The sequence below is a fragment of the Strix aluco genome, chromosome 12 (genome assembly GCF_031877795.1).
Source record: "Strix aluco isolate bStrAlu1 chromosome 12, bStrAlu1.hap1, whole genome shotgun sequence".
Taxonomy (NCBI): Eukaryota; Metazoa; Chordata; class Aves; order Strigiformes; family Strigidae; genus Strix; species Strix aluco.
Window position 1 is genome coordinate 11,864,459 of NC_133942.1, and position 23,725 is coordinate 11,888,183.

General features: G+C 56.3%; 1 protein-coding gene across 1 annotated transcript in view; it reads right to left on the reverse strand.

Moving 5' to 3' along the window:
- Positions 1–23,725, reverse strand: part of ADAMTS7 (ADAM metallopeptidase with thrombospondin type 1 motif 7) — a 50,336-nt gene that overhangs the window by 9,562 nt on the left and 17,049 nt on the right. The window contains exons 11-23 of the mRNA XM_074837545.1: positions 23,022–23,167; positions 20,514–20,683; positions 20,144–20,277; positions 18,089–18,209; positions 17,298–17,542; positions 14,230–14,371; positions 11,301–11,427; positions 10,547–10,760; positions 5,661–7,466; positions 3,738–3,890; positions 2,937–3,110; positions 2,204–2,350; positions 1,838–1,997 (exon numbers count right to left, since the gene is read on the reverse strand). Coding sequence (XP_074693646.1) covers positions 1,838–1,997; positions 2,204–2,350; positions 2,937–3,110; positions 3,738–3,890; positions 5,661–7,466; positions 10,547–10,760; positions 11,301–11,427; positions 14,230–14,371; positions 17,298–17,542; positions 18,089–18,209; positions 20,144–20,277; positions 20,514–20,683; positions 23,022–23,167 — 3,739 coding nt within the window. The remainder of the gene's footprint in view (positions 1–1,837; positions 1,998–2,203; positions 2,351–2,936; positions 3,111–3,737; positions 3,891–5,660; positions 7,467–10,546; positions 10,761–11,300; positions 11,428–14,229; positions 14,372–17,297; positions 17,543–18,088; positions 18,210–20,143; positions 20,278–20,513; positions 20,684–23,021; positions 23,168–23,725) is intronic.

Sequence of the window (23,725 nt, forward strand, 5' to 3'; positions counted from 1 at the left end):
GCAGAGGGGGACTGGCACGGAGGTGTGGGGCAGCCCTGGGGCCGGCCTCTGCACCCGGGGCACCCGCTGTCCTCCTGCCCTGCTCCAGCTCTCAGCCTGCTCTTTGTTCCATAAACCTCCTGAGGGTCTAACGTTTCTGGGCAATCAAAAAACTTTCCTTTTTTGCACAGACACATTAAAAAGATAAGGTTGATTAATGATTAACATGCTAATATCAATGCCATCTGATCCCCTCTTTATATTGCTTTTCCTTTTAAGTGCTGTTAACCCTTGCTGCCCACAGATTTCTGGCTTACAGGGAACTGCCTGGTGCTGTGGGATGTTTCTCTCCAAGTGAGGGGGAGAGGAGAAGCCAAGCGAGTGCCCGTGGCACGGCCAAGCACCGCGGCTGCAGCTGGAGCAGGTAGAAGAAGCTGGCGGACAGTCTGCATAGCTCAGGTTAAAACGGGGCTGACTGAAGCACCTGCTCAGACATACCCAAAGGTGCTGGATGGAGAATTGGTCTTTTATCTGACTTTCTAGCGGTGAGCCCAGGCTTGTTTCCTAAATTTAGTGTTCTGGGAATTGATCACTAAACAGCTTTCTGGTGGTCAGAGAGCTTAACTGCTCTCAGCTTCATTTCCTTCTGGCTTCTTTTCTCTGAATTACACATTGCTCCTGAACCAGGTCCCTTTGCCCCGCGTCACCCCCGGCATGGTCACTCAGGCAGGCGCCGGTGGTCCCTTTGCTGGGACAAGCACATCCCAGCTCACATTCCTGCTAGTAAAAAACCACACTGGGCCCCTTGAGAGCCAAATGATCCGGACATCTATAAATGGTTATAACATTCCCACTTAATTATCGATGAGCTAGCCAAGCTAGCCTTACACAATTCATGTATAAAACACCCCCTCCCTCCCTCTTCCCACAGACACATTGCTTTTTAGCGGGCTGACTGGTTTCTCCTCCCCCCCATCACTCTCCTTGCCGCAGCCCAGCCAGCACCAGTTCTCCGTCCGGCAGCACCGCAGGACTGTGCACCCATCTCCCTACCCCACAACTGGTCCCCAGCTCACCCCGGCACCCAGCGCGTCCCACCCTGGCTGCACGGCCCTTCCTGGGGTCCCTTCCCAGGAGCAGGACGGCGTCGTGCTGCCGGCCAGCTGGGAGAGTGCGGGGCATGACCTGCCCCGGAAAAATTAATTGAGTGTAGCTCGTCTTTCAGCACAGCCAGTTATTGCTGGTGTCCTCCTTCAGACTATCTGGGGGGACCAAGAAGTGAAAGGTGGGGAGAAGAAAAATAAAGAATGAGTCTAAACTTGGCTAGAAAAAACATCTCCAGTTACTGGACCCCGAAATGGGTCGTGTTCTTACATGGTCTTTACGTTGTTTCATGGCGTGGCTTCAAAGAGACCGAGCAGCCCACCCAGTGCCCACCAACACAGAGCCATTTACACCTCCCTCACCCACAGCACGCCCCGTGATGCTGCGCCGTGCCCCGTCACCTTCCTGCAGGACCCACAATGAGCGTAGGAACTGGGCACACCCGAGTTTCGCTGCATCAGCACTCACTAGTGCTCTGCGATGGAAAAGTGTCTCCAACTATGGCAGAGGATGGCAATGGAGGATGCTGCATTGCTCCTCCAGAAAAGTGATGATGGAAGAGCCGTCAGCTCTGCTCTCCCTGAGCAGACACTGGGTAGTTTTCATACCAATCTCCATAAATACCGCCATGTCCTCAAAACACAGCATTTATCCCAGACAGCTCACACGAGCTCTCGGGGAGCACAACCACAGTAACAACAACAAATTCGGCTTTCAGGACAGGCAGAAGAGCTGCAGGGTGCTGCTCGCTTACCTGACTCGGAGCTCTCACAGTCCTGCGGGTTGCACTTCTGGGTGCTCTCTGGCCAGGGCTCGTGGTCGCAGAGGCTGCTGTCCTCCTCGGCCAGCCCCGTCTTGGTGTTGATGCACTTGACCTGGCGCCGCTGGATGCCCCCGCCGCAGGGAGCTGTGCACTGCGGGAACGGGGCAGCCCCGTCAGCCCTGGAGGGGCAGACCCGTCCCCACACCCCACCGAGCCCACCCCCCAGCGCTGGCAGCATCAGACCCTGGCAGGTTTTTATTGCAGCAGCCCCCAGTTTGGTTTTGGAGGTTGGGTTTTCCCTATTGTTCCTCACGTTTTGTGCAGAAGCCCCGTGGAGAGGAGCCATCGCCTGCTCACCTCTCCCCAGGAGCCCATCACCCAGGTGGTGCAGGGGTGCGTGTTGCAGGGCCGGGTGGCATTGGGCCGTGATGTCTCCTCGCAGCGGCCCAGCTCCGGGCACGTCACCAGCCGCTCCTGCTCCCCGCCGCCGCACGACTCCGAGCACTGCCGAGACACGAGCCATGGAAGGGGGAAGCCAGCAGCACAACAGAAAGGCTGACACACTCCACGTGCTGGTGTCTTAAGGAAATACACTGCAAACCCACCCTACAAACCTACGAGCACCCTCAAAACGCCCGCTTTGCAGCTACCCCTCCTATGAGTGGGTTGTTCCCTTCTCGGTGCTTGAAACTGGCTGGGAGATTCCCAGAGGCAGGAGGATCCAGCAGACCCACTGGAATTATCTGCTTAAATTTTGCAGGTGCGTGAACGCGCAGGCTGAGCCCGCTGCCTCCCTGCCCACAGTGACTGGGGCGGGGTGGGGGGGTGTCCCGCGAAGCACATCGCCGCAGGCAGCTCACAGCCCCTGTGGCCACATGCTGGCCCAGCTACTGAGCGTTTCCTCTGGGCAAGTGAATGCTGAGCGCTGGCTGAACGCGCTTCCAGGGAGGGAGAGGAAAAAACTGTGGGTGTGAAACACCCCAGCTCAGGCACGCATGCTGTGGGTGCCCAGCCGGGGACAAAGCCCCACCACGATGCTTGGGGGTTGAGTGCTGCCCCCCTGGCTCAGTAACCCCCCAGCAGCCCCTACCTCTCTCCAGGAGGATGTGTACCAGTTCAGGCATGGCGTGCTCTGGCAGGGGAGCTGTGCCAGCGGTTTGTAGAGGACAGCCTGGCAGTGGAAGGGCCGTAGCAGCCTCTGGTCTCTGGTGTCAACGCAATGCACGTCCCGAACCTTCACCCCCCCACCGCAGCTCCTGGAGCACTGGGAAACGACAGGAGCATCACTGCGGGGAAGGGCAGCGAGGGGTGGTGCAGGGGGGATCCCTCTGGCAACAGAGGTGACCCCAGAAACACTCTGCCTTGGGTTGGATTGAGTTGATACTCAACCTCTTTCCACCTCTTTCTCTAGTCCAAGCTAGAGAAAAGTCTGTGCAGCTCTGAATCTGTCACTACGGTCCCTCTGAACGCAATCGGTTTCCAGTTGTAACAGCAACAAAGTCTTTATACATTAGACAACTGATGATCCCAAGGAACAGCACCCACCCAGAGCAAGTAGGGCTGTTCCCCACCATTGAACCTACCGGATTCACCCAACCCAACTGCAAACACCCCGTGGTAGTGCAGAGTGGCCAGAGCGTGAATTTCAAACAACTCTTTGTTTAGTTTTTGCAAATTCCCGGCTTTTTAACCAGCTCAAGAGCAGGAAAAATGAAAAGATTATCGTGGGATGAAGCGGTTTCAACTTTGTGGCAAGTGCAAATCTTTACCCTCTGCCTTTGTGAGCTATGGGGCCAGAGCCCGCACCGCTCCAGCCATGGGGCAGGCACCACCTCCTGCGTTTCTCCGTGGATTTTTGGGGACCCTCCCCACCGGCCACGTGCCTGTTTACCTTACTCCAGTTCCCCACGCGCCAGGACGAGCACGGTCTCAGCGAACACCTCCGAGCAGGGACGGGTTTGTTCGCAGCAGCGCAGCCGTCGTCACTGCCGGTGCTGCAGCGCACGGTCCTCCAGATCGCGCCCACGCCGCAGGTGGCCGAGCACTGCAACACACGAGGAGATCCTGCTCCTCTGCATCTCCCGATGCCCCCCATACCCCTCAGGATACCCCGTGGCTGGCTCTGGCCAAGGACAGAGTCCAGTGGCCCAGCAGAAAAGTCCCTGGGGACTCAGCTTGTCGCCTCCTCCGTGGGCATCGGGAGGGGTGCCAGGAAAACCGGGGTGCGCGGAGGCAGGGCTGGGGGATGATGTGGAAAGGAGTTTTCCCAGAGGCTGTGCCCAGCACTGCCTGGCAGGGTACCCAGCCCCACGGCGAGCCCCCCATCACGAGAGGCTCCTCTCTACCAGCCCCACATCAGGCAGCCCTCGGTCTGGGGGAAGGAGGGGGAAAACCCTCCTCCATAACCCATTTCAGTCATTTCTGGTCTGGCTGGGACTGTCCTTTCCCTGTTCAGCTTTTGGGTTCCAGGAGGACTGACCCCAGCAGCGATGGCCATTGCCCTGCGCCAGCATCCCAGTGGGAAACGGGGCAGCACCGGGGATCTCTGCGGCTGGGGGTGCCTTTAGCTTTTTTGTTGCTATGCCTCTAATTAGCACTAATGGCTTCAACTCTTTGCTGTCTCATGAAGCTCTCTTTCGTGCCCTCCTCTCACAAGCACTGCCTGTCCCCTGCTCTTTCAGTGTTAAAAGCACCAGTAAGGATTCTTCTCCACCTGAAAGGCAGTGTCTCCACCTCCTCTTTTGGAATCACCCCTCACTGTCTAGATGGATCTGATTTAGTTTCTAGCAGCCTTTCCATCTTAAAAGCTTTTGCAGGGTTTTCAGAACACACCCGTGTGCCTCTGTGTCCCAGCACTGCCACCAGTCCCTTCCCCACGGCAGAGCTCCCTCCAACGCCCTGGCTCAAGCGATGTTCAAAGCCCTTTTATAAAACCCACATGTGAGACTGTATTTTTGCTGATATTAGGCGTTGCCCTGACTGTTACTGGCTCCTTTGTGCAGCCTTCTTAAAAGGCTTCCCCAATGCTCAGTCTTCAGTGCTCCACAACACCGGAGGCTTCTTATTTTTGTGCTTTCTGATAAAAGCCCATTCCTGTGAATTGCAGCAGCCATTTGTCTGTCACTGCCAAGGTGACGCAGGGAGCAGCCCCAGGACAGCCAGGCTGGAAGATGATCGCTGATAATTGCTGATAATCCCCCACTCACTGCATTCAGCACAGCCCCTTCCCTTTGGTAATTTGCAGCCTCCATGCACTTTACACTCAACATTTAAATTTCTTCCCATGGCACATTTTAAGATACTCTCTCCTGTACAATGGCAGGAGCTTGCTCCTGTGCCACGGGGGTGCCCAGCCCCGGCGTGGGGGCTCTGGGCTTGCCTGCTCCTCCAGAGCGGGCAGGGATTTGGGTGGGGAACATGTTTCCCTGCCAGGGAGGGCAGCAGGGAGGTGGGCCAGGGGTGCAACAGGGGGCTGCTTGGAAAGGTGCCAGGATGGGCTGAGCCGGGCATGGCAGGGCACAAGTTGCTGGTGCCTGAGGGAGCGGGACAGGACGGAGAGGCAGCCGGAGCGTGGGACACGGCTGCTGACTCACGGCAGGGAGCAGCTCCCAGCTACTGTGGCCCACGGCGGGACCAGCTGCATCCCTGCTCCACCCCACAGTGCTGGGGGCCTCCAGTATTCAGTCACAATGCAAAAACATCTGGGTGAGCCATGCATATTTTCTGCATGCCAAGAGCAGACCAGCCAGGGGAGGGACAGGCCTCTCACTTTCACACCGGCCACGTCACACTTTTAATGGGACTCAACACCCACCTCGCTCCAGTTTCCGACCTCCCAGCTGGGCACCGCAGTGACTGTCACGGTGGTCGACGGTGGAAGCCAAACCTCCTCCTTCTCCATCTCTTCCATCTCCCAGCGTGGCAGGGGGGTGGGCTGGGATAACTCGTGATCCCCATCAATGAAAGCAAACGACCCTGGCGTTGCCCACGGCGAGCGTCTCCCTGGCACGGTGCTGCTGAGTGGGGCCCTGCGGGAGGTTGGCCCTGCACTGGACGATGCTGGGGGGTGGGACACCCCCACAGTCCACCATGCTAGGGGGGACTCGGAGGGCGATGCTCCTGCTGGGTGCACGGGGGGGCTGTGGGCCGGGGCTGTGGGCATAGCTGACACCAGGGCATCTTGCTGGGTGAGGCTGCTGAATGTGAGCTGGGTGGCTGGACCGGGCGCAGCGAGGGACACGGGTGCTGCTGGTGGAAAGGCTGTAGTGGCCCCCAAGGGGGCTGAGCTCAGGGATGTGGGGGTGCGGAGCTCTGGGGGGTGCTCTGCCTGCTCCACGGGGCCCCCGTCAGCACCCGCGGGATAGGGACTGGCAGGAGGATGGGTGCCACCATCCCTGCTTCTTATCTCCCACCCCGGTCCCCACAGGGTGGGGAAGGAAAGACCTGCCCTCTCTGTCCCATGGGCTTGCTCATCGGCCACCGGTGCTGCATGCGTGCCCGCCATCCCCTCTGGCGCCAGCATTTCTGACCACCCTTCCTGCTCCTTGGCCTTGGGGGCAGCACTGTTAGTGACGATGAGACCCATCTCCCTTGAGTCTCCCCGGCCTCTCCCCGCAGACCCAGCCACCTCATGTTCCTCGCTGCCAGCGTTACTGGGCCCCTCTGTGCTTGCACAGCCCTCGCTGCAGCTCCCCGGCTCTCCCACACTGCCAGACACATCTGTGCCCGTGCTGCCCTTGCCAGCAGGCAGTGACGGGGAGGGATCGGCCAGGTAAGGAGCCCAGGGAGCGAGGCCGTGGGCTGGAGCATCCTGCCCAGGATTGGCCCTCGTTGGCATGGCTCCCCGGGCTTCATCCAGGGGCGGGTGGTCAGGGCTGCTTACAGAGTCATGACTCGTGGTGCTCTGGGTGGGCAGGTGGTCCTCAGAGCGGGGCACAAGCATCACATCCTCCTCCTCACCCATGAAGTCCAGGATGGCAAATTTGGGAGGGGTTGTCCCCGCATCCTCGGGGACCACGCTCAGGAGGTCATTCACGGCTAAACCCCCAGGCTCTGTCTCTCCTTCGCCGTGTGCAGGAGCAGAAGCGTTTGCTTCGCTGGTCACCAGACGGTCCTCACTCGCTCCTCCTCCTGGCCTGACAGTGTGCACGATGTCAGGAGGCACCTCACGGGGCCCCTCCACGTCATTGGTGCTCAGCTCTGGCTTATGCTCCTCGCCTTTGGTGTCCTTCTCCGTGAAGGGATAGTAAGACAGATCCTCATGGAAGTTGATAAAATTATAATCGTAGTAAAAATCATCAACAAAGACATTTCCCTTCTTGGCTGAGAAGTCCTCTTCAGTGATGACATTGACATCATTGGACTCTGGAATATTTGGAATTAAGGGGTTAAATTTAGCAATATGGTTGCTGGGGATGTAATGGATTTCATTAAATATCTCTCTGCTGGAGGACCCGCTGCCAGACCAGTCCGTGTTGGCATTGTCTAATTTCTTCTGGCACTGCGGCAAGGAGCAAATAGTTTCCGAGATGGGTCTTTCTGTAGGGTCACAGGCGGCCCCAGTGCTGTTGCTGCAGAAAACAGGGCGCTGCCGTGTCCCATTTCCACACGTCACAGAGCACTGGGAAAGGAAGAGAAATGGAAACGTTAGAGCACGGGCAATGCAGGAGGAGCGGGGAAGGGGCGGCCGCGGTGCCCGTGCCCGTCGCCAGTGCTCCCCTCCGAGATACCAAAGCCACAGCGCTTTGGTCACAGGGAGAAGGGGCTCCACATCGCTCTGCCACGCTCCCACCACCCACCCTGGTCCCAAGATGTCTGCTGTGCCAGGCCCAGCTGGGGCACGGGGTGCCCTGTACCAGGAGTCAGGAGCGGCGGGTACTGGTCACACCAGTAAGCAGTGTTATTACTGGCCAAAGCTCCCCCCTGGGTAGCCTCCCCATGCTGGGGCAGGGGTGGTATGGCAGGGTGCTTTGGTCAGGGTGATCCTTGACCTGTACTCCAGCCAGAAACAATTTTCCCGGGAGATGGACATTGCGAAGGGCGTTGGGTAAGATGATCTAATAGGTCTTTTCTGTGACCTATCGCCATGAATTACATCTCTTCTTCCAGAAGAGAATTTTTTGAAGCAGGGGATAATAACATGGGTGTTGTCCTAGAAGGGAAAAAGGCAAGGGTCAATAAGCAGCTTTATTGAGGACACCCCCTCCTCCACCACAATGGTCTCTTTGAGATTGTTCAGTATAAAAGAAACCCACAAGCTGGAAAGGAGGACAGCAAAATTTTCTGCTGGATAAGTAAATCCTAGTGCTACTAACATCACACATGGGCTGCACAAGCCACAGGCTGCAGCAGTTTGCAGTGACAGATGCACAGAGCATTAGTCACATACATGAAAGCGCCTTATACAAGCTGGCCAAGGAGAACAAACGGTCAACAAGGCAAACAAACCCAACGGAGGGGATTTTTGCTGAAATCCCTGCTGTTTGGGTGAAAACAGATGGCTGAGGCAAGGGTTTCATGTAGTCACCAGCACGTGGAAATTAAGAGATTAAGGTGGACAGGCAGAGCTGCTGGGCTGGGCTGGCTGGGAGATGTGCTCCTCAGACAATAAATATCTCAAAAAAACTCAAAAGTATTTTGAGCCTTTCTCGTCTTTGCTCAGCCCTCACGAGGGCCAGGAGCCTGGTGGGGACACGTCCTGCTCCCTGTGCCCCTCCTGGGAGGGTGCAGAAACAACCTGGCTGCGGCCTCCCCAGCTCTGTGTCTCCTGGGTGATGCCGGGTGGGAGCAGAAACAACCCTGAGGACTGTGCGCAGCAGGAGGGACCGCCGGGCATGTCCACCAGCTACGCAACATTGCAAAATAAAACATTACTGCCCATTAACAGTGGGAAGCAAGCTGCTTCTCCCTGCTGGGATGGCACTGCCAAATCAGGGCAAACAGAGGTCAGCACCCACAGTGTGCACCTTCAGCTAAAATTTCTCAGCAAATGCCTTCAGCTCCATCCAGAAGACAAATTCCAGGGATCACAGCTCTTGCAGGGTGAAGGAAGGGGGTTATTTGCCAAGGCTTGGTTATCAGGAAAGCCTCCAGGACACAGATAAGAAAGGGTGGCTGTTCAGAGCCTCACAGAGGAACACCCAGAGCTTGGAGGAGGGTTCAGCATCAAGCACACAACTGCAGGAGGCATCACAGCGGGCTGCAGGGTGGGACGTGCTCCTGCCCGGAGACAGACGCTCCCGTTCGTGTCTTAATGGACAACAAATAACCGCACCGCTAACTTCACTTGGGAAGTCCATAAAGCTGGATATACATTGCTTTAGGGTCCTTCTGAAGGCACCAAATGTCAGTGTTTAAGCACTTTGTTGGGCTGCCCAAACCACAAATAACCCTTCTGGCTTCATGGGCCAGCCGGGTGCTGCCAGCGCCAGGCGGGCGGGCGTGGGGCCCTGCCCCAGCGTCTGCAAGTACAAAAAACCCAACTACTCCCCGTTATTATCACTGGACAGAAGGACCATGTCTCTGGGAAGCTTCCAAGCCCCTCAGATTTCTCTACTTACTGGTGGTGGTGGAAATGGAGAAGAAGGAGGGCTCTCACTTTAAATAGAAGGAGGACAGAAAAATTACAGACATCTCAAAATCTTGAGCACATTTTTCCTGGGCTCACAGATCCGTTGATGTCAACATCACAGAGGATGACTTGGGCTGGCTCCGTGCACAGACCCACGGGCAATTCATGACTTTCCCTTTAAACTGTTGCATCTGTCTTTCTCAGCCCTGCAATTGTGGCTTTTGTGGGCCCCTAGAAAAATATTTCTAAATAGCTCTCATTTAGCCTTCAAATTTTCTGTTCGCATTTTTATTCCGTTTGTTTCTTAGCAACAAGCCAGTTCCCAGGCTCTCTCATTTCTCTCCTGATATTTGTCTTCATGCTGAATACTTTGTGAAACCACTGCTTAAATTAGGGGTTATAATTTTCTGGTTAAAACCCTCAACCTGCGGTTAAGCTACTCCGCAGAAATACAAAAATAAATAAAGGCTACGCAGGGTGTCCACAGACCACGGCATTTTATACGTGGGGGGTTTTTTTTGATCGCTCCCTTTCTTTTTTAAAAAAATTTTTGAAAAATTTGTGATGCCCACCCCCCACATTCCCTGGCGGCATCCCTGTCTCTGCCCACCCCTGCAGCAGAGATGAGGCAGCTTTGCCCAATGCCAGGTGATGCTGCCGGGGAGCAGATGTCCACTGGTCAGTACACACGTGCCCGGAGCACCCAGACCCTGGCTTGTCCCTAAGACCCTGCAAGAAATAATTTTAAGGCTTCTGCCAAAATGAAGGGGAAGACTCGTGGTGCTGGAAAATACATTGAGGGGTTGAACGCCTCATTTCTGCCCTCCTTGTATCCAGCACGACGCATGGCCGTCACCCTGACTGAGGGAGCAGCAAGGCTCAGAGAAGACAGGGCAGAGTCAAACAGTCTGGTGCCCCTTCCTCACCCCAAGACCTCCCCGTGCAATGGAATTCATGTTTGTGTGAGCTGGTGTTACAACGTGAGGCCACAGAAACACATCCATGAGCTTTCCCTGTCAGTGGGAGCATGCCCATCACCCTCGGGCAGGCTGAGGATGTCTGGGGGTACTTTGTCCCCAGTTCCCTCCAGCTTTGCAAGACCCTGGGACCTTCCCGACGCTCCTTCTCACCTCAGACCAGTTCCCTGCGGCCCACTGGGAGGGACAGGGGACATCCCGGTGACAGGGTGCGGTGGCGTCTGGCTTGGAGAGGTGCTGGCAGTCTGCTTGCTGCAAGGCCCTCTGCTCGTCCAGCCCCACACTCTGGATGCAGAGCACCGTCCTCTTCATCAGCCCCGACTGGCCGCAGGTGGCCGAGCATTTCTGCCATTCGCCGACCCACCACCTGGGGAAACGTGAAGGGGGAGATGTCTCAGCCGGCACGAGCAGCCGCGAGCTGGTCTCTGTCCCGTGCTCCACTGTGAGGTGGGGGGTTTTAGCCACCAAGAGGTGTTTGGGGCCAAGGAGATGCACATGAGATACTTCAGCGGGGCCCGGGGTCATGGGGAATTGAGATCCCAACTTGTGTTTCAGCCCAAGGTCAGGGTGTCTGGCCCAAGGTTTGGGGGTGGACTAGTCCCCGTGTTATGCTGGGGATGGTTCTTTGCACTGAGGCAGTGAGGGGCTCCAGGACGGGGCCTGCCCGTGCAGCTGCAGACAAGCAGGGCACTACAGTGGCCGGGCAACCACTGGGATTTGCTCCCGTGGACCAACGCAGGGTCTGGAACCCATTCTCAAGCACGAAGGAGAGGTGCAAACAGCTGCATGTGTCCTGGTGCAATCCAGGCACCGCAGCGACTGAGGGTCCCCCAACTCCGGTCACCCCCTTCGGGCAGTTTGGACGTTAAAGCTTTGCTGAGAAGGAGCGCGGGGGAAGCCTGCGGACCTGGCTGGGCAGGGCTCCTCGCTGCACGTCCTTTGCTGGTCGTCGGGGCGGGTGAGCGCGTCGCAGTACCGCTCCTCCACGATGCCGGCCAACTTCTCCACGCAGTGCACGACCTGCCGCTGCACCCCTGCGGACACACGCGAGGGCCTGGCTCGAGACGCAAATCAAACCGAACCGCCAGGCACCCTCTGCCAGTGGGCAACAGGAGGTCCTGAGGTAAGCTTGAGCCACCAAAACCGGGGGAAAGAACATGAAACCACCACTGAAACTGGAAGTCAAGAGCCTACTTCTGCTGAGGTATCGATGCCCTCATGGAGCCCCATGGCACCAGTGCTCCCAGTGTGCCCAGGTAGGAAAAGCAGAGCTGGATACCTAGTCTCCATCTGACATGTGTGTGATGAGAACTACAGAGCTTACAGAATCACAGAATCATCAAGGTTGGAAAAGACCTTGAAGATCATCTAGTCCAACCATTAACCTCACACTGACTGTTCTTAACTAGGCTGGAAAATGATACCGCTGCAAAGCAGGGTCACCTGAGGATGGATGGAGGGATGGATGCAACACCAGTCCAGCCAGGACATGGGCTCCTGGGCATTACAAGCAGCCAAAGCCCATCCCTGGGGCTGGCAGGACGGTGTCTGTCTGTCCAGCACAAGGCAAACCTCGTCTCCTGCCCCAAAACCAAACCAGGGCTGCTCACACAGAAAGCTAAAAACAGATTGCAGAAAGAGTTGGCAAATCTCGTTCTCCCTTAGAAAAAAGATGCCGTATTATACCTGTTCTTTCAGGGCTTAGGGATGTAAGGAAATAGCTAAGGAATGGCAGGAGTTTCCACAGAAGGCAAGGTGAGGGCAACCCTGTCCAGAACCATCGGCAGACCCCAGACTCAGAGAGACGGCTTGCTTCAACCTCGCAACCTCCACGGGACCTCTCTGCTCACCTTCCCACTGCTTGGTCTCTGTACCCAGCGGTTCACAGGGACACGAGGGGTTAAAAGCAGGAACATCAGCACCCTTCTGCTGGCTTCCACTCTCAGAGTCCTGCAACGACCCCAGCTTGGTCCTGGTGGCCCCTGGCTGCATCCTTTGGTCACAGGCAATGCAAAGGGCACTGCTGGGTGAGCTGCTGAGCAGGAATCTCTGGAGTAAAACCTTTACTATCCTACAGCTTTTATAATCATATATAATAGATATAGTCGTATATAAAGAGATGCAGAAAAATACCCTTCCACAAGGTGCCCAATGGGATTTAATAGCAATGTAGCTGGTGAGAGCACTGCAGAAAACACCGGAGGGACCTCTGGGCCAGGGGGAAAAGCCTTTTCCCACCTCTCCCCTTGCAAAAGCTTCTGCAGCCGTGGTGCAGGACGCACCATGTCCTTGGGGCTGCCAAAGCCACGTGGAGGAGGATGTGTGGGGCAGGATGGCCAAAGGTAGAGATGCTGCAGCCCGGGGAGGGAAGCACCGTCCTGGCACCACTGCCCAGAGCCACATCCAGCCGTTGGAGCACATGTGTGCACATACGCATGCACACACTGAGACTTTCAGGGAGGCTGTGTCCAAAGGGGAGCCAACGGGCAGCAGCACAGCTCTTTTTTGTCAGCCTTCTGCCCCAGCCACAGCTCATGGATAAATCACCCACTGAAGCCCCCGGTCTGCAGCACTCACGGGACGATGTTTTTCAGGATGACCTTGCCCTCAACACGCTGCCTCGCTGCCTGCTTTTGTGCTCCTTTCTGCAACACGAACTTGACCCGTGACTTGGGAGAGCTGTAAAGATTAACAACCATCATCGGCCGAGATTGATACAACCCTGCTGAAGCTGCTGAGCTGTGCTCTGGTTCAAGCACTCAGGAGCTTACGGGGCTGATGAGGCTGGGGCCCTGGGGCTAGCCCCTGCAGAAGCCTGAGCTCCCCCAAATCCGTGTCTCAGCTCACACCATCATCCAGCCTGGGAGAGGGGCTCAACCCTCCTCCAGCTGCTCGCCTGTGGCCGGACAGGGTGAGCATCCTCGCCCAACTCCCGCCTGTCTTGCTCCTGTACTTCCCTTCTGTTCTGGAAGCCAAGCACTCAAACCTTACAAAGGAAAGCTGGTTGTAAACAAAAGCAAGTGCCCTTCCATCCTCCTGGACTCCCCACGCTGCAGGGCCCATGCAAACCCAGAGCAAAGAGCTCCCAGTGTAAGTGTATGTAAATCACCCCGCCAGCTCCTGCCACACCACAACCCTCCTGCTCCAAGCAGGAATCCACATCCATCTCCAGGAACAGGCAGGAAACGTCTCCTGGCACTCTGTGCTACCTAGAAAGGATGAGTGTCCTTGAATTCCCCTTTCTTCAGTGGCAGCTGCTCTCGAGGAAGCGCTCGCTGGTCCCAGCCTCCCCCCTTGCAGCATGCCCAGACTGTCCCTTTCCAACAGCCACCCCAAAAGCTGCCCGGGGGGCCCTGGGATGCCCGGCCAGCAGCGCGGAATGGGGGGAAGTGAATATCCAACATCATGGGGCAGCGCAGGACCCCGGAGCTCTGCCCGAGCCGGGCACCCTCCCACGTGCTCTCCATAAAACCCTGGAAATGATCCCCCCTGGAGAGGCCCAGCCAGGCAGGAGACTGGCCCTTCGACACTCCCTGAATTTCTCTAAAGCTCTTTTGTCTCCATCGCCCCGACACCGAGGAACACCCAGCGCAGTAACAAGACACCAAGCAAGGAGCAAAGTGCTGATAAAAGCGCAGGGTCTGGCGGGCAAGCGGGGTGGGGGCACCGGAGAGTGGTGACCTCAGCAGATGTCACTTCTTTTTCCCCCCCAAGACCTCTTGAAACCAAAGACTCAGGAATTTCTAAGGCATCCCTGTGGTATGGCGACGCTCTGCCTGCCCTGCTCCTCCACCGCGGGCGGCTGAGCCCCGGGGTCCCGCAGGAGCTGGACTCACCAGTCCCGCATGTGGCGGTGCAAGTGGTCCAGGAGCCGAAGCGCCAGAGGAACTCGGCCTGCTCGATCTCATTCTCGCTGTCGGCCGGGCGCTGGATGGTGTACTGGTACCGCACGCCGGGGTTGGTCTCCTGGAACAGCAGCTGTGGGAAGACAATGGGCGGTCAGGGGGGCGGCTGGTGCACCCCAGGGGGCGGCTGGTGCACCCCAGGGGCTTTTCAGGAGGTAACAACCTGCCATGAAGACGACATTCCACGGCCAGCTCTGTACCAAGGCTGCTTTTGTCCCCTTGCACCGTCTGTGGGTGGGGACAGCGGTGGTTCCAGCTGCTGTACCCCAGCAGCAGCACAGGACCTTTTCAGAAATGGGGTTAGGAAACAGCCAAAGTGGTGTAGGAGCAGAGGAGCTGCCCCAGCTGAGAGCACTGGGCTTGTGGAAACGTCAGATAATAATAAAAAATAACAGTGAGAACACTGAGAGCCACCAGGACTTTGGTTTTATGTCTCCCCTGGAAGGATTCCCCTGTTAATCCCATTCAGTCCCACTGCTGTACGCAGCCCCATCCAAGGCCCCTCTCAAGGTTCAGCCCAGTGAAGGGCCCAGGACATCCCGACGTCCCCTTCCCCATCCCCTTCCCTGAAGTCAGAGCTGGGGCAGGAGGTTTTTGCTCCCACGTCAGTGTGACACCCCGTTCCTGTGGTGGAAGAAGGGGCTGCGGCAAACAGGAGGGAGCCGCCAGCAGCCAACACCAGTGATGGCCGATGGTGACACACGCCTGAAGGCATTTCCTTAAGTGCTCCCCACTCAAAACGGGTTCCCACTGCTCTCAACACGCACGAAGCGGCTCCTGCGGTTGACACAAATCCTGCCCAAAGCACCCTCCGCGCCAGTGCTCGGCAAAGGCTGGGAGTTTAACCTTGTTTTTCTTAGCCTAAGTGCTCCCATTATTGCCAAAGCTTTGTTGTTCTTGGAGCTTTGGCAGGAGCAAGGGCGTCTTTCCAAAACCTCTTCATGAACATTGAAACATTTTTTGTCAAAAGGTTTTAATTAGGTTACGAATCCCAGAAAATGATTTGCGGGTGCCGAGCACGCCAGCGTTCCCATTAACAGCAGCACTTGGCGGCAGACAAGCCCAGGATCCCGCTCACATTTCTTCCTGAGCCTCTTGCTGAAAGAAAGGCGAAAGGCGAAGACTTTGGCTGCTCAGTGTGGCCGGGCTCCAGGGCAAGTCTCTGCAAAGGGCTGATGCTTGGGAAGAGCCCATGGGGCTGAGCCACGATTGTGGGGCTGGGGGGGTCCGTGGGACGTACCCTCATGGTGGTCACCGCCTCTGCGACACACTCTGCACCACGAGGAGTTCAGCCTGGTGCCGGCCAGGGGACGATTCCCACTGGCTTCTCTTGGCCTCACAGGCGTGAGGATGTTGGCTCCCGACAGCTTTGCATTAACTGGTAAATCCCTCACTCCAGTGGCCATTCCCGGGTGAGGGAATTGCCGAGACAGGCACAGCAGCAGCTCCTGAAAGGGACCGGGATGGCCCCGAGCCCCCCACACCGCGCTGCCATTCCACCACCCTCCCCACTGATAGCTATAACCCCTGTAAGCTGTGCAAAGCTCACCGAAATATAAAGCCATGCTGAAAAGTAATCCCCCAGGCAAGTGACTTCCATGGAAACAAAGCGAAAATTAATAGAGTGGGATGGGTTTGCAAAATAAGGCAATTTCCAGAGAAGGGCTAGAGCTGCCACGGCTGCAGCGGAGGAGGGGATTAGCAACGGTCAAGTTGGGTTCGTGTTAAAAGTGTCTGCAGGATGCATGAGTTTGAGAAGGGGATTCCTGGGGAGCAGGGGCAGCGGCCGGGCTCGGAGCAGGACCAGTCCCTGGGCAGCCACACAACCTTGGGGAGAAGCAACTTTGTGTTCCCATCGTTGGAGCAAAACCAAGTCTCTCCTACTGATCCAGCGGGAAAAGGATCATTAGGGTGAGCAGGTCATGGAGAAATAAATAATGCCTGAAGTTCATTATCTAAGTCTGCTCCCCCACTGCCCGCTCTGCACGAGGGCTGCCTGCTGAGGCAACGCCTGACGGGAGCAGGAGCTGGGCACGTGGTCTCTTCCTGCCCACAACTCTGCCACCCTGGAAATAGACTGCTGCAATGCAAATTTCTTTTACCTTTTTTTTTTTTTTAAACCATGTGATTAATTGTAAGGTCTCCTGCCCAGACCCAGGCAGAGCGGCAGGTCCTGGGTGCCCTCTCCTGCCCTGGGAGCTGTGGCTGACACCAGGCAGCATCGCTCCTGACAGGGCTCGCCTCCTCAAAGCCTCGGGGGGCTGATGAATAATAATGACTTATTCTGGTGAGGGAAGCAGTTTTACAGAATTTTCCAAGTGAAAAAAAAAAAAAAAAAAAAAAAAAAAGAGTAAAACTTGAAATTTCTAGTTGCTTCAGAGGATTTCAAATGTTCTTTTTGGAATTTTACCTTCTGCCTCAAGGGCTTTTGCGAGGAAGCGGAGCCTGACCTGCAGTGCTCTGGGCGGCATCACCCGGGTTCGGATCACGGAGCAGGAGCCCACGGGCCAAGCTCCTCGCCATGGTGCCAGCAGGAGCGTGGCACTGCCGAGGGGTGCCGGTGGGCCACCCTCTGCCACCGTGTACGGCACCGTGATGGCTCCCAGCTCCCACCGCTGCCACCGGCTGCTCCAGCCCTGCCAGAAGTGCCGCGGACTCTTCCCCTGCTCTTGATAAGATATGGGAGAGGCCTCAGGAAATGGGCTCTTTCTCCTCATGCTCCCTACTGTGTAAATATTTTGAGGAATGTTGCAAAGGGGACGAGGCTCAGGGGGAAGTGGCATGGGCTGGAAACACGCTCCTTGAGCCAGCAGTGCGTGCTCGGCTGCTCCAGGTGTTGGCTCCCAGAGAAACGTGGCCCCGTCCCTCGGACAGCGGCGAAGTGCCGTGACAGACGGTAGCAGCTCAGCCCCACACAGGGAGGCAGGAGATCCGGTGGCTCTGTCCCTTGTCATCCTCCCCACCACACACCCCGACCACCAGCAGATCCTGGACTGTACCTGGATCCACACGGGCTCCACGGTGGGCCCCGGGGAGGTGAGATTCTCCCAGTTCCCCGTCCTTTTGTAGGTGAAGGTGGTCCCCGCCACCCTGTAGTCCCCGTTCCACTGGATGGTCCAGCCACCATTCAGGAAATACTTCTCCGGGTCCTCGCTCCGCAGCGCCAGAAAATTCCCAGCTTCTGCGACTTCTTCAATCCGGATCTCCCGGGCTCCCACAGGGATAATCCCGATATCAACGTAACCTGGGAACAGAACTGAGCGTTGGTCTTGAGGGAGTCAAAAATGTGGCAGAGACGATCCATGCCCTCAGGTGGGTGCTAGTGTCCCTCGGGTGGGTGCCAGCATCATGCCAATCCTTACCCCTCTGTAAGGCACCTGTGGGCACCAAACCCCACCTTGCACTGAGCCCAGCTGTGTTCCCTGCTGCGAGAGCCCATCGCAGAGTGAGACATTTCCTGCACGGGTGCTGGCAAGGCGTTTACCACAGTTTCAACATGTCCTTGTCAACCCACAAAATCCCCTTAAACCTCTCCAAACTGGCCCCGGTGTGCACAGATTTGTTTTCAGGCCTTTAGACACAAAGGGCAGGAAGGAATTATTTCTCTTCTGAGGAGCAAGAAGTAGAAAGGCAATGCCACATCTCCCCGTGCTGCTGCTCAGGTCTTATCCCATCAAAATCGATGAGTGTGGATTAAAAATCACACTGCAAAGAGGCAGCAGCAGCAGCGAGCCCAGCTCTGAGCAGAACAGGCACCTGGTGATTTGGGGATGGAGCCGAGTGCCCTTACCCAGCCCCTCGCTGTCCTCAAAGGTCTTCCTGACGGTGTGGCAGGTGGAGCCGTCCCCGTGGCAGACGCCGCACCGGTCCTCCACCGCATTGGAGTCGATCTCGTAGTCGCAGCCCACGTTCTGCAAGGCAGCCCCATCAGCCATCTGCACCCCCCAGCCCACCACCGCGCCGACACAGGGCAAACAAGGGAGGGGAGGACCAGTCCTGGTCCTAAATGGTGGCAAATAAGGAATGCGGGTGAGAGGGATGAGCTGGAGTCTTTTTGCAGGATGGGCAGCGATACAGCCACGTCGGCTGCAATATGGGTTTCTCTAACATATCTTCGTGGTCCTGCTGTCCTGTTCGCACACAGCGAGGATCATGACCCACACCTCATTTTTACCTTTTCCTACCCAAGTCCCCGGGCAGCAGAGCCTGTCAGCACACGTTCTGTGCTGAGCCGAGCTGGGAAAGCCCTTGGCCCTGCTAGTCCCATTTCGAAACACTTCCTGAAAACCTTTTTTATGTTCTGCTGAAACTCTCTAGAGCTCTGTAGAAACTCTCTGCACCTCGTGCCAAATCGCTCGACCCGTGCAGAGCAAAAGCCTCCCTGTGATTTTGCACCATAAAAACCGCAGCCAAGACCCCAAAGGGTCCCACTGGGTCCCCGTGCCAGCGAGGAGCCTTCAGCCTCCACTGCCCAAGGGGGTGCCCAGGTGCTCCTGGCACACACCTACAGCAGAAGCAGCCCTGTTTTAACTACTGCAAGAGTCTGCAGTGAGCCAGGTTTAACTCTGGTGTCGCAGCCAGCAGCAGGCTCAGCGGTGATGAGGATTTTATGTGCAGTGAGCTCTGGCTAAACGTGCTGTCATCCGCCACGAGCTGCTGGATCGCGCCCTGTTGTACATGCCAAGTAAAAATCATAACCCCGGCGCTCTCCCTCCAGCCCATGCCTCTGCATTGGCATGCTGCGGCCTTTGAAGTAACTTACAGCCCATTACAGGAGGAAACAGGACCTTCTCAAAGCCTCCAGTTGCGTTGGGCCCCTGCCTGCTGCTGCCAGCAGCGCGGCCAGCGAGAGCGGGAAGTTTCCACAAATGGTTTTTATATAAGAGGCTGCAAGGAAACTCATTGACTGATTATTTTCCCTCTTTCCTGCTTCTCTTTGTGCTGTCCAAAAAGCCTATTTTTCTAAAAAACTTTTCAGAAAGTACCTTTATCTGACACTATGGCAAACCCAACCGTGTCCCCTCCCGTGCATGCTTTACAGCAGCGTGGCTTCGGTACGTCCCACGGTGGGAATCTGCCCTGCAGACCGCAGCACCACGGCAGCTCAGATTGCCACCCATTCCCTAATTTAACAGAAATTCAGTGTCCTACATGTGTGCTTATTTCTACACCTCAGGACAGCTTCCCTGGGGAAAGGGAAGGTGTGAACGAAGGGACCATCATGCTGTGACTGAAGGCAGCTGGAGGACCCAGGCACAGCTCGGCAAAGCCTCCCCAGCACCTCCCAGATGATCCACAGTGCCGATCACGCCATCCCCACTGGATTCCTGCACCTCCCACACTGGGAGATGCCCTCCCCGTCTGGCAGCCAGAGCAACGCCGCCACACATTTGTAGGGAGCTTCCAAGAGAGAAAAATAACATCCCAGAAGGAAGGACAAATCCCAATGCTGGGAGAGGTGGCCAAGTCTGGGGAGGCATCTCCATTGCTGCAAGTCAGACCCACGGCCACCAGCACTGGCCGCACTCAGGGCGCAGGGCTGGGCATCCTCTACGTGCCCTTACATATCCCTAACCTTATTTTCAAGTGAAATTTCTCTTCCTTCTTTTCCTTGGGTTTGGGTTCTATTTCCTTGAGGCCATCCCAGAGGCTGAAATCCGTCTGTACCGCATGCCTCACGGAAACAAGGAAAGCTTCCTGACAAAACGAGTAAGCACAGTGTGTCGGTGCATGCGAGAGCAGGGACGGCATTCACCTTCGGGACGGGTCACAGCACCCGCCTGTATGTCCCTGAACATGGGGGGTCCCTGGGGTCCCTCCCCAGCAGCCCTGGCGCGGGACCCACCTTGCAGATGCCGTTGATGCACATGTCGCGGCTGGCGTTCATCTCGTAGCACGGCGTCCCGTCGATGACGGCGTCCCGCAGCTTTTCTGCAAAGTATTCATCCTCTGGCCGGCAGTGCAGCTCGCAGGGGTTAACTGGGGAACCCAACAGGCAGAAACTAAACCCGAGCAGCTGCGGGGGCCACATAACCATCTCCAAAACCATAAATTAACCCTGCAAGCCCAGCCATAATTTAAAATACGGCATAAACACACAGAAAGGCAAATCTTACAGACACGAACAGCAAAATCAAGCCGTTGGCAAGGCTGTTTCAGGTTTTTCATTAGGGCTGCAGGCAGAAACCTGGCAGCGGGCTTTGTCCTCAACTCACTGTTGTTGGGCACCGGTGTCCACTTGTAGAGTTTCCCTTTGTAGAGCATGGGGTTGAACTGGCTGCACTGGACCTGGCGGAAGGAGGGCTTGTCACGGGGACACGGCCTGACGTTGCAAATCCGGAATCGCTTCCGCTCCCCCAGGCAGTACCTGCCCCCATACTTTGGCCTGTCCATGGGAGAGAAAAGAGAAAATCAGGTTTGGATCAGAATGGACCTTAAAGGTCATCTAGTTCCAACTCCCCTGGCCCAGGTTGCCCAAAGCCCCGTCCAACCTGGCCTTGAACCCTTCCAGGGAGGGGGCAGCCACAGCTTCTCTGGGCAACCTGTGCCAGGGCCTCACCACCCTCACAGGGAAGAATTTCTTCCTTAGATCTCATCTAAATCTCCCCTCTGTCAGTTTAAAACCATTACCCCTGTCCTATCAAATAAAGTCCTACCACACACAAGGGGAAATTCCCTTTTTATTCACAGCTCAGGGAGGGTGGGTTTGTACCTGCTGCTAAGGTTTGATCGCAGGACGTTGGGTCAGGCCTGAATCCACCTGGAGTCAACTGGGCGGTCTCCCAGTTACAACCCACACACCACCCCGCTGCAGTGTCCGTGTAAGGGAGACGGCTATGAACCCAACATCCACCCCAAAAGGATCCCCACTCCACAGAGCAAGCTTTTGAAACGCCTGGAAACCATGGCCCATGTCCTTCTTCTCCAAGTCCCTCCTGGACCAGCTCCCCACAGCTGCTGTGGCCGCCGGGCTGTGCCACGGGGCCACGCAGGGTGAGACCACGGACCAAAGGCAGTTTTTGCTCTCAAGCTGGATTAGCTACATTTTGGGTCTTGTCCCCCTTGACAGTCTCTCCTTAATGTTGGAAATATGGCCAATTTTATAGGTCTAGTATATGATGCTATAAAAGTCGTTTATATTAAAGTAGGTGTCACTGGCAGTGTTCACGTCTGCAGCCCCCACACCTCCTGCAGCCGGGCACCTTTCCCTGGGGGGTAAAACATCTCCTTCAGCACCCTGGGCACATGGCTGGGGAGATGCCAGCACTCCCACAGGCCAGGTCGGCCTGGTGCCTGCTGTGCGGCTGCTCTCCATCCTGCCCAGGATGCGCTTCCCACTCTGCTCCTCTGCTGCCCAAGGGAACGGCAAAGCTGCCACTGGGCTTTTAAAGTAAGAGGGACTTTAAAAGCAACAAAAGGTTTTTCTCAGATGCCAACAGACTTTAAATGCTGCCACTGTCTCCTGACGCTTGCCTTTTCCTTTAGCCACAACATTCTCCATGGCCCACGTCCCCACAGCCTCATGAAAATTACTTCTCCCCTGGAAAGTCTGGGCACGCTTTGCTGAAGAGAATAAAGTTAATTATTATTTTAGGGTTGTATTTACATACCCTGCCCTGAGGAAATGCCTGTGGGAGGACGACTGCCCAGTACCCACATTTGTTCACTTCATCCAAAAGGCAAAGCTGAGGATTTACCTACAGTGGCCAAAGCAAACAACTGCCTGGGGAAATTCTGCTGCTTTTCCAGTGTTTGCTCTCCTGCCTGCCCACAGCTGTGTTTAAAACACTCCATAAACTACAATTGCACTTCTGCCACAAAACTCATGTCAAACACAAGCCCAGCTCTTGACCTGGGACCGAGATCACACAGTGCTTCTTTAAACAGCTCGACAGCATGTGCTAAAAACAACGTGCCCAAGGAAGACACTGGGCAGAAAGCACATCTGGGCTCATTAGAGAGCTCACCAGAGCTCCTCAAGCTGTTGAAAAGCAAGTGCCCCTGGAATATTGCTCACAAAGCAATTTTCTCTCCCTGTCCCAGGGTACGCTGACACCTGGGCAAGCTAGGGGCTGTGGCTGAATCCAACACAACAGCAACTGGGTGACGAAGGGGACATCTGGGGAGCAGATGGGTCACTCCAGGAATCATGGGATGGATGCTCCTCCATCAGTGCCCGGATACTTCCAGGTGAGGGCCAGCGCTGGCTGTGGTGCTACGGGCCAGGGGAGGCAGCCTCTGCCGGGCACAGACCAGAAATTGCTCACGGAAAGCAACAGGGTGATAAACTGCAGCTGGATTTTTCAAAACAACTCTGAACTGGGCTCAAAGAACACCTGTTTTTCTTTTCTGTCATTAAAGGTGACTGGATGTGGTTTACCACTACAAGCGTGGAGTCTTTGCTCTTTGTTCGAGTCATATTGCAACGCTCTGCCTGCATGGAGTGGGAGTGACTTATCTGTGGAAGGAGACTGAGCAAACTCCAGCAGCTCCCGCTGCCCAGCTGGCTGGGTAACCCTGTGAAATGAACCCCCCGAGTGCTTCCAAAGCACATTGTTCACACTCTAACTGCACAATGGCACAGTTTCGCCACGCGATGCAGACAGTGGTAGGATCGCACCGGCCGGATGATGGTCCCCTGCTTTATGGGGCGATAAGGAAGTGTTGGGTTCCTCTCCTAACTGGGGTGTGGACAAGCTCTGGGAGAGCAAGCGCTGGCTTACGTGGGGTTGCTGCACTGCCTCTCCGCGCTCTGCACGCCCGCACCGCAGCTGCGCGAGCAGGAGGCCCAGGAGCTCCAGGAGCCCCAGCTGCCATCGATGGCTTCGGGACGGTAACCCACGGGCACGCACTCGCCGTTGAAGCACCACTGCAAAGGGCCAGACGAAGAGAAAATGAGGTTAAGGATGCAATAATGGATGTTGAGTCAGAGAGCCTGGCCATGGGGAGCACCGAAGCCCGGCACCTGTATTGCCCCGTGAAAATCCGTGTTTTGCTCACATGGAGGTGCCTGGGGGTCAGCTGGGCTCTGCAAGCAATGGGAAATTCTCTAAGCAATGGGAAATTCAGAGATATTGGGCTGTTTGAGAATTTGTCTCAGGCAACATACCCAGACCTCCACCAAGACCCCTCAAGCCAGGGGATCCGTAGCCTGATCCCAGCCCAGAGGGAAGAGCCAGCGAGGCAGAGCCACGGACAAAGGCACGGCAGGAGGTTTTGCAGGGAGCGCGGCTAAGGCCAGGTCACCCCCGGTGCTCTGGGGCCAGGGCTTCGGGAGGGGACACTCAGCCTAACAAGGAGAGATGTCTGCTTTTTATAACTCTCTAGTTTTATGCTACCTTGGGCAGGAAAACCCTGTTCTGGAAGAGCAACGTGTGACGGCTCTGTCCCACACAAGGGAGACCGGAGCTGGTCCCCTCCACACCCC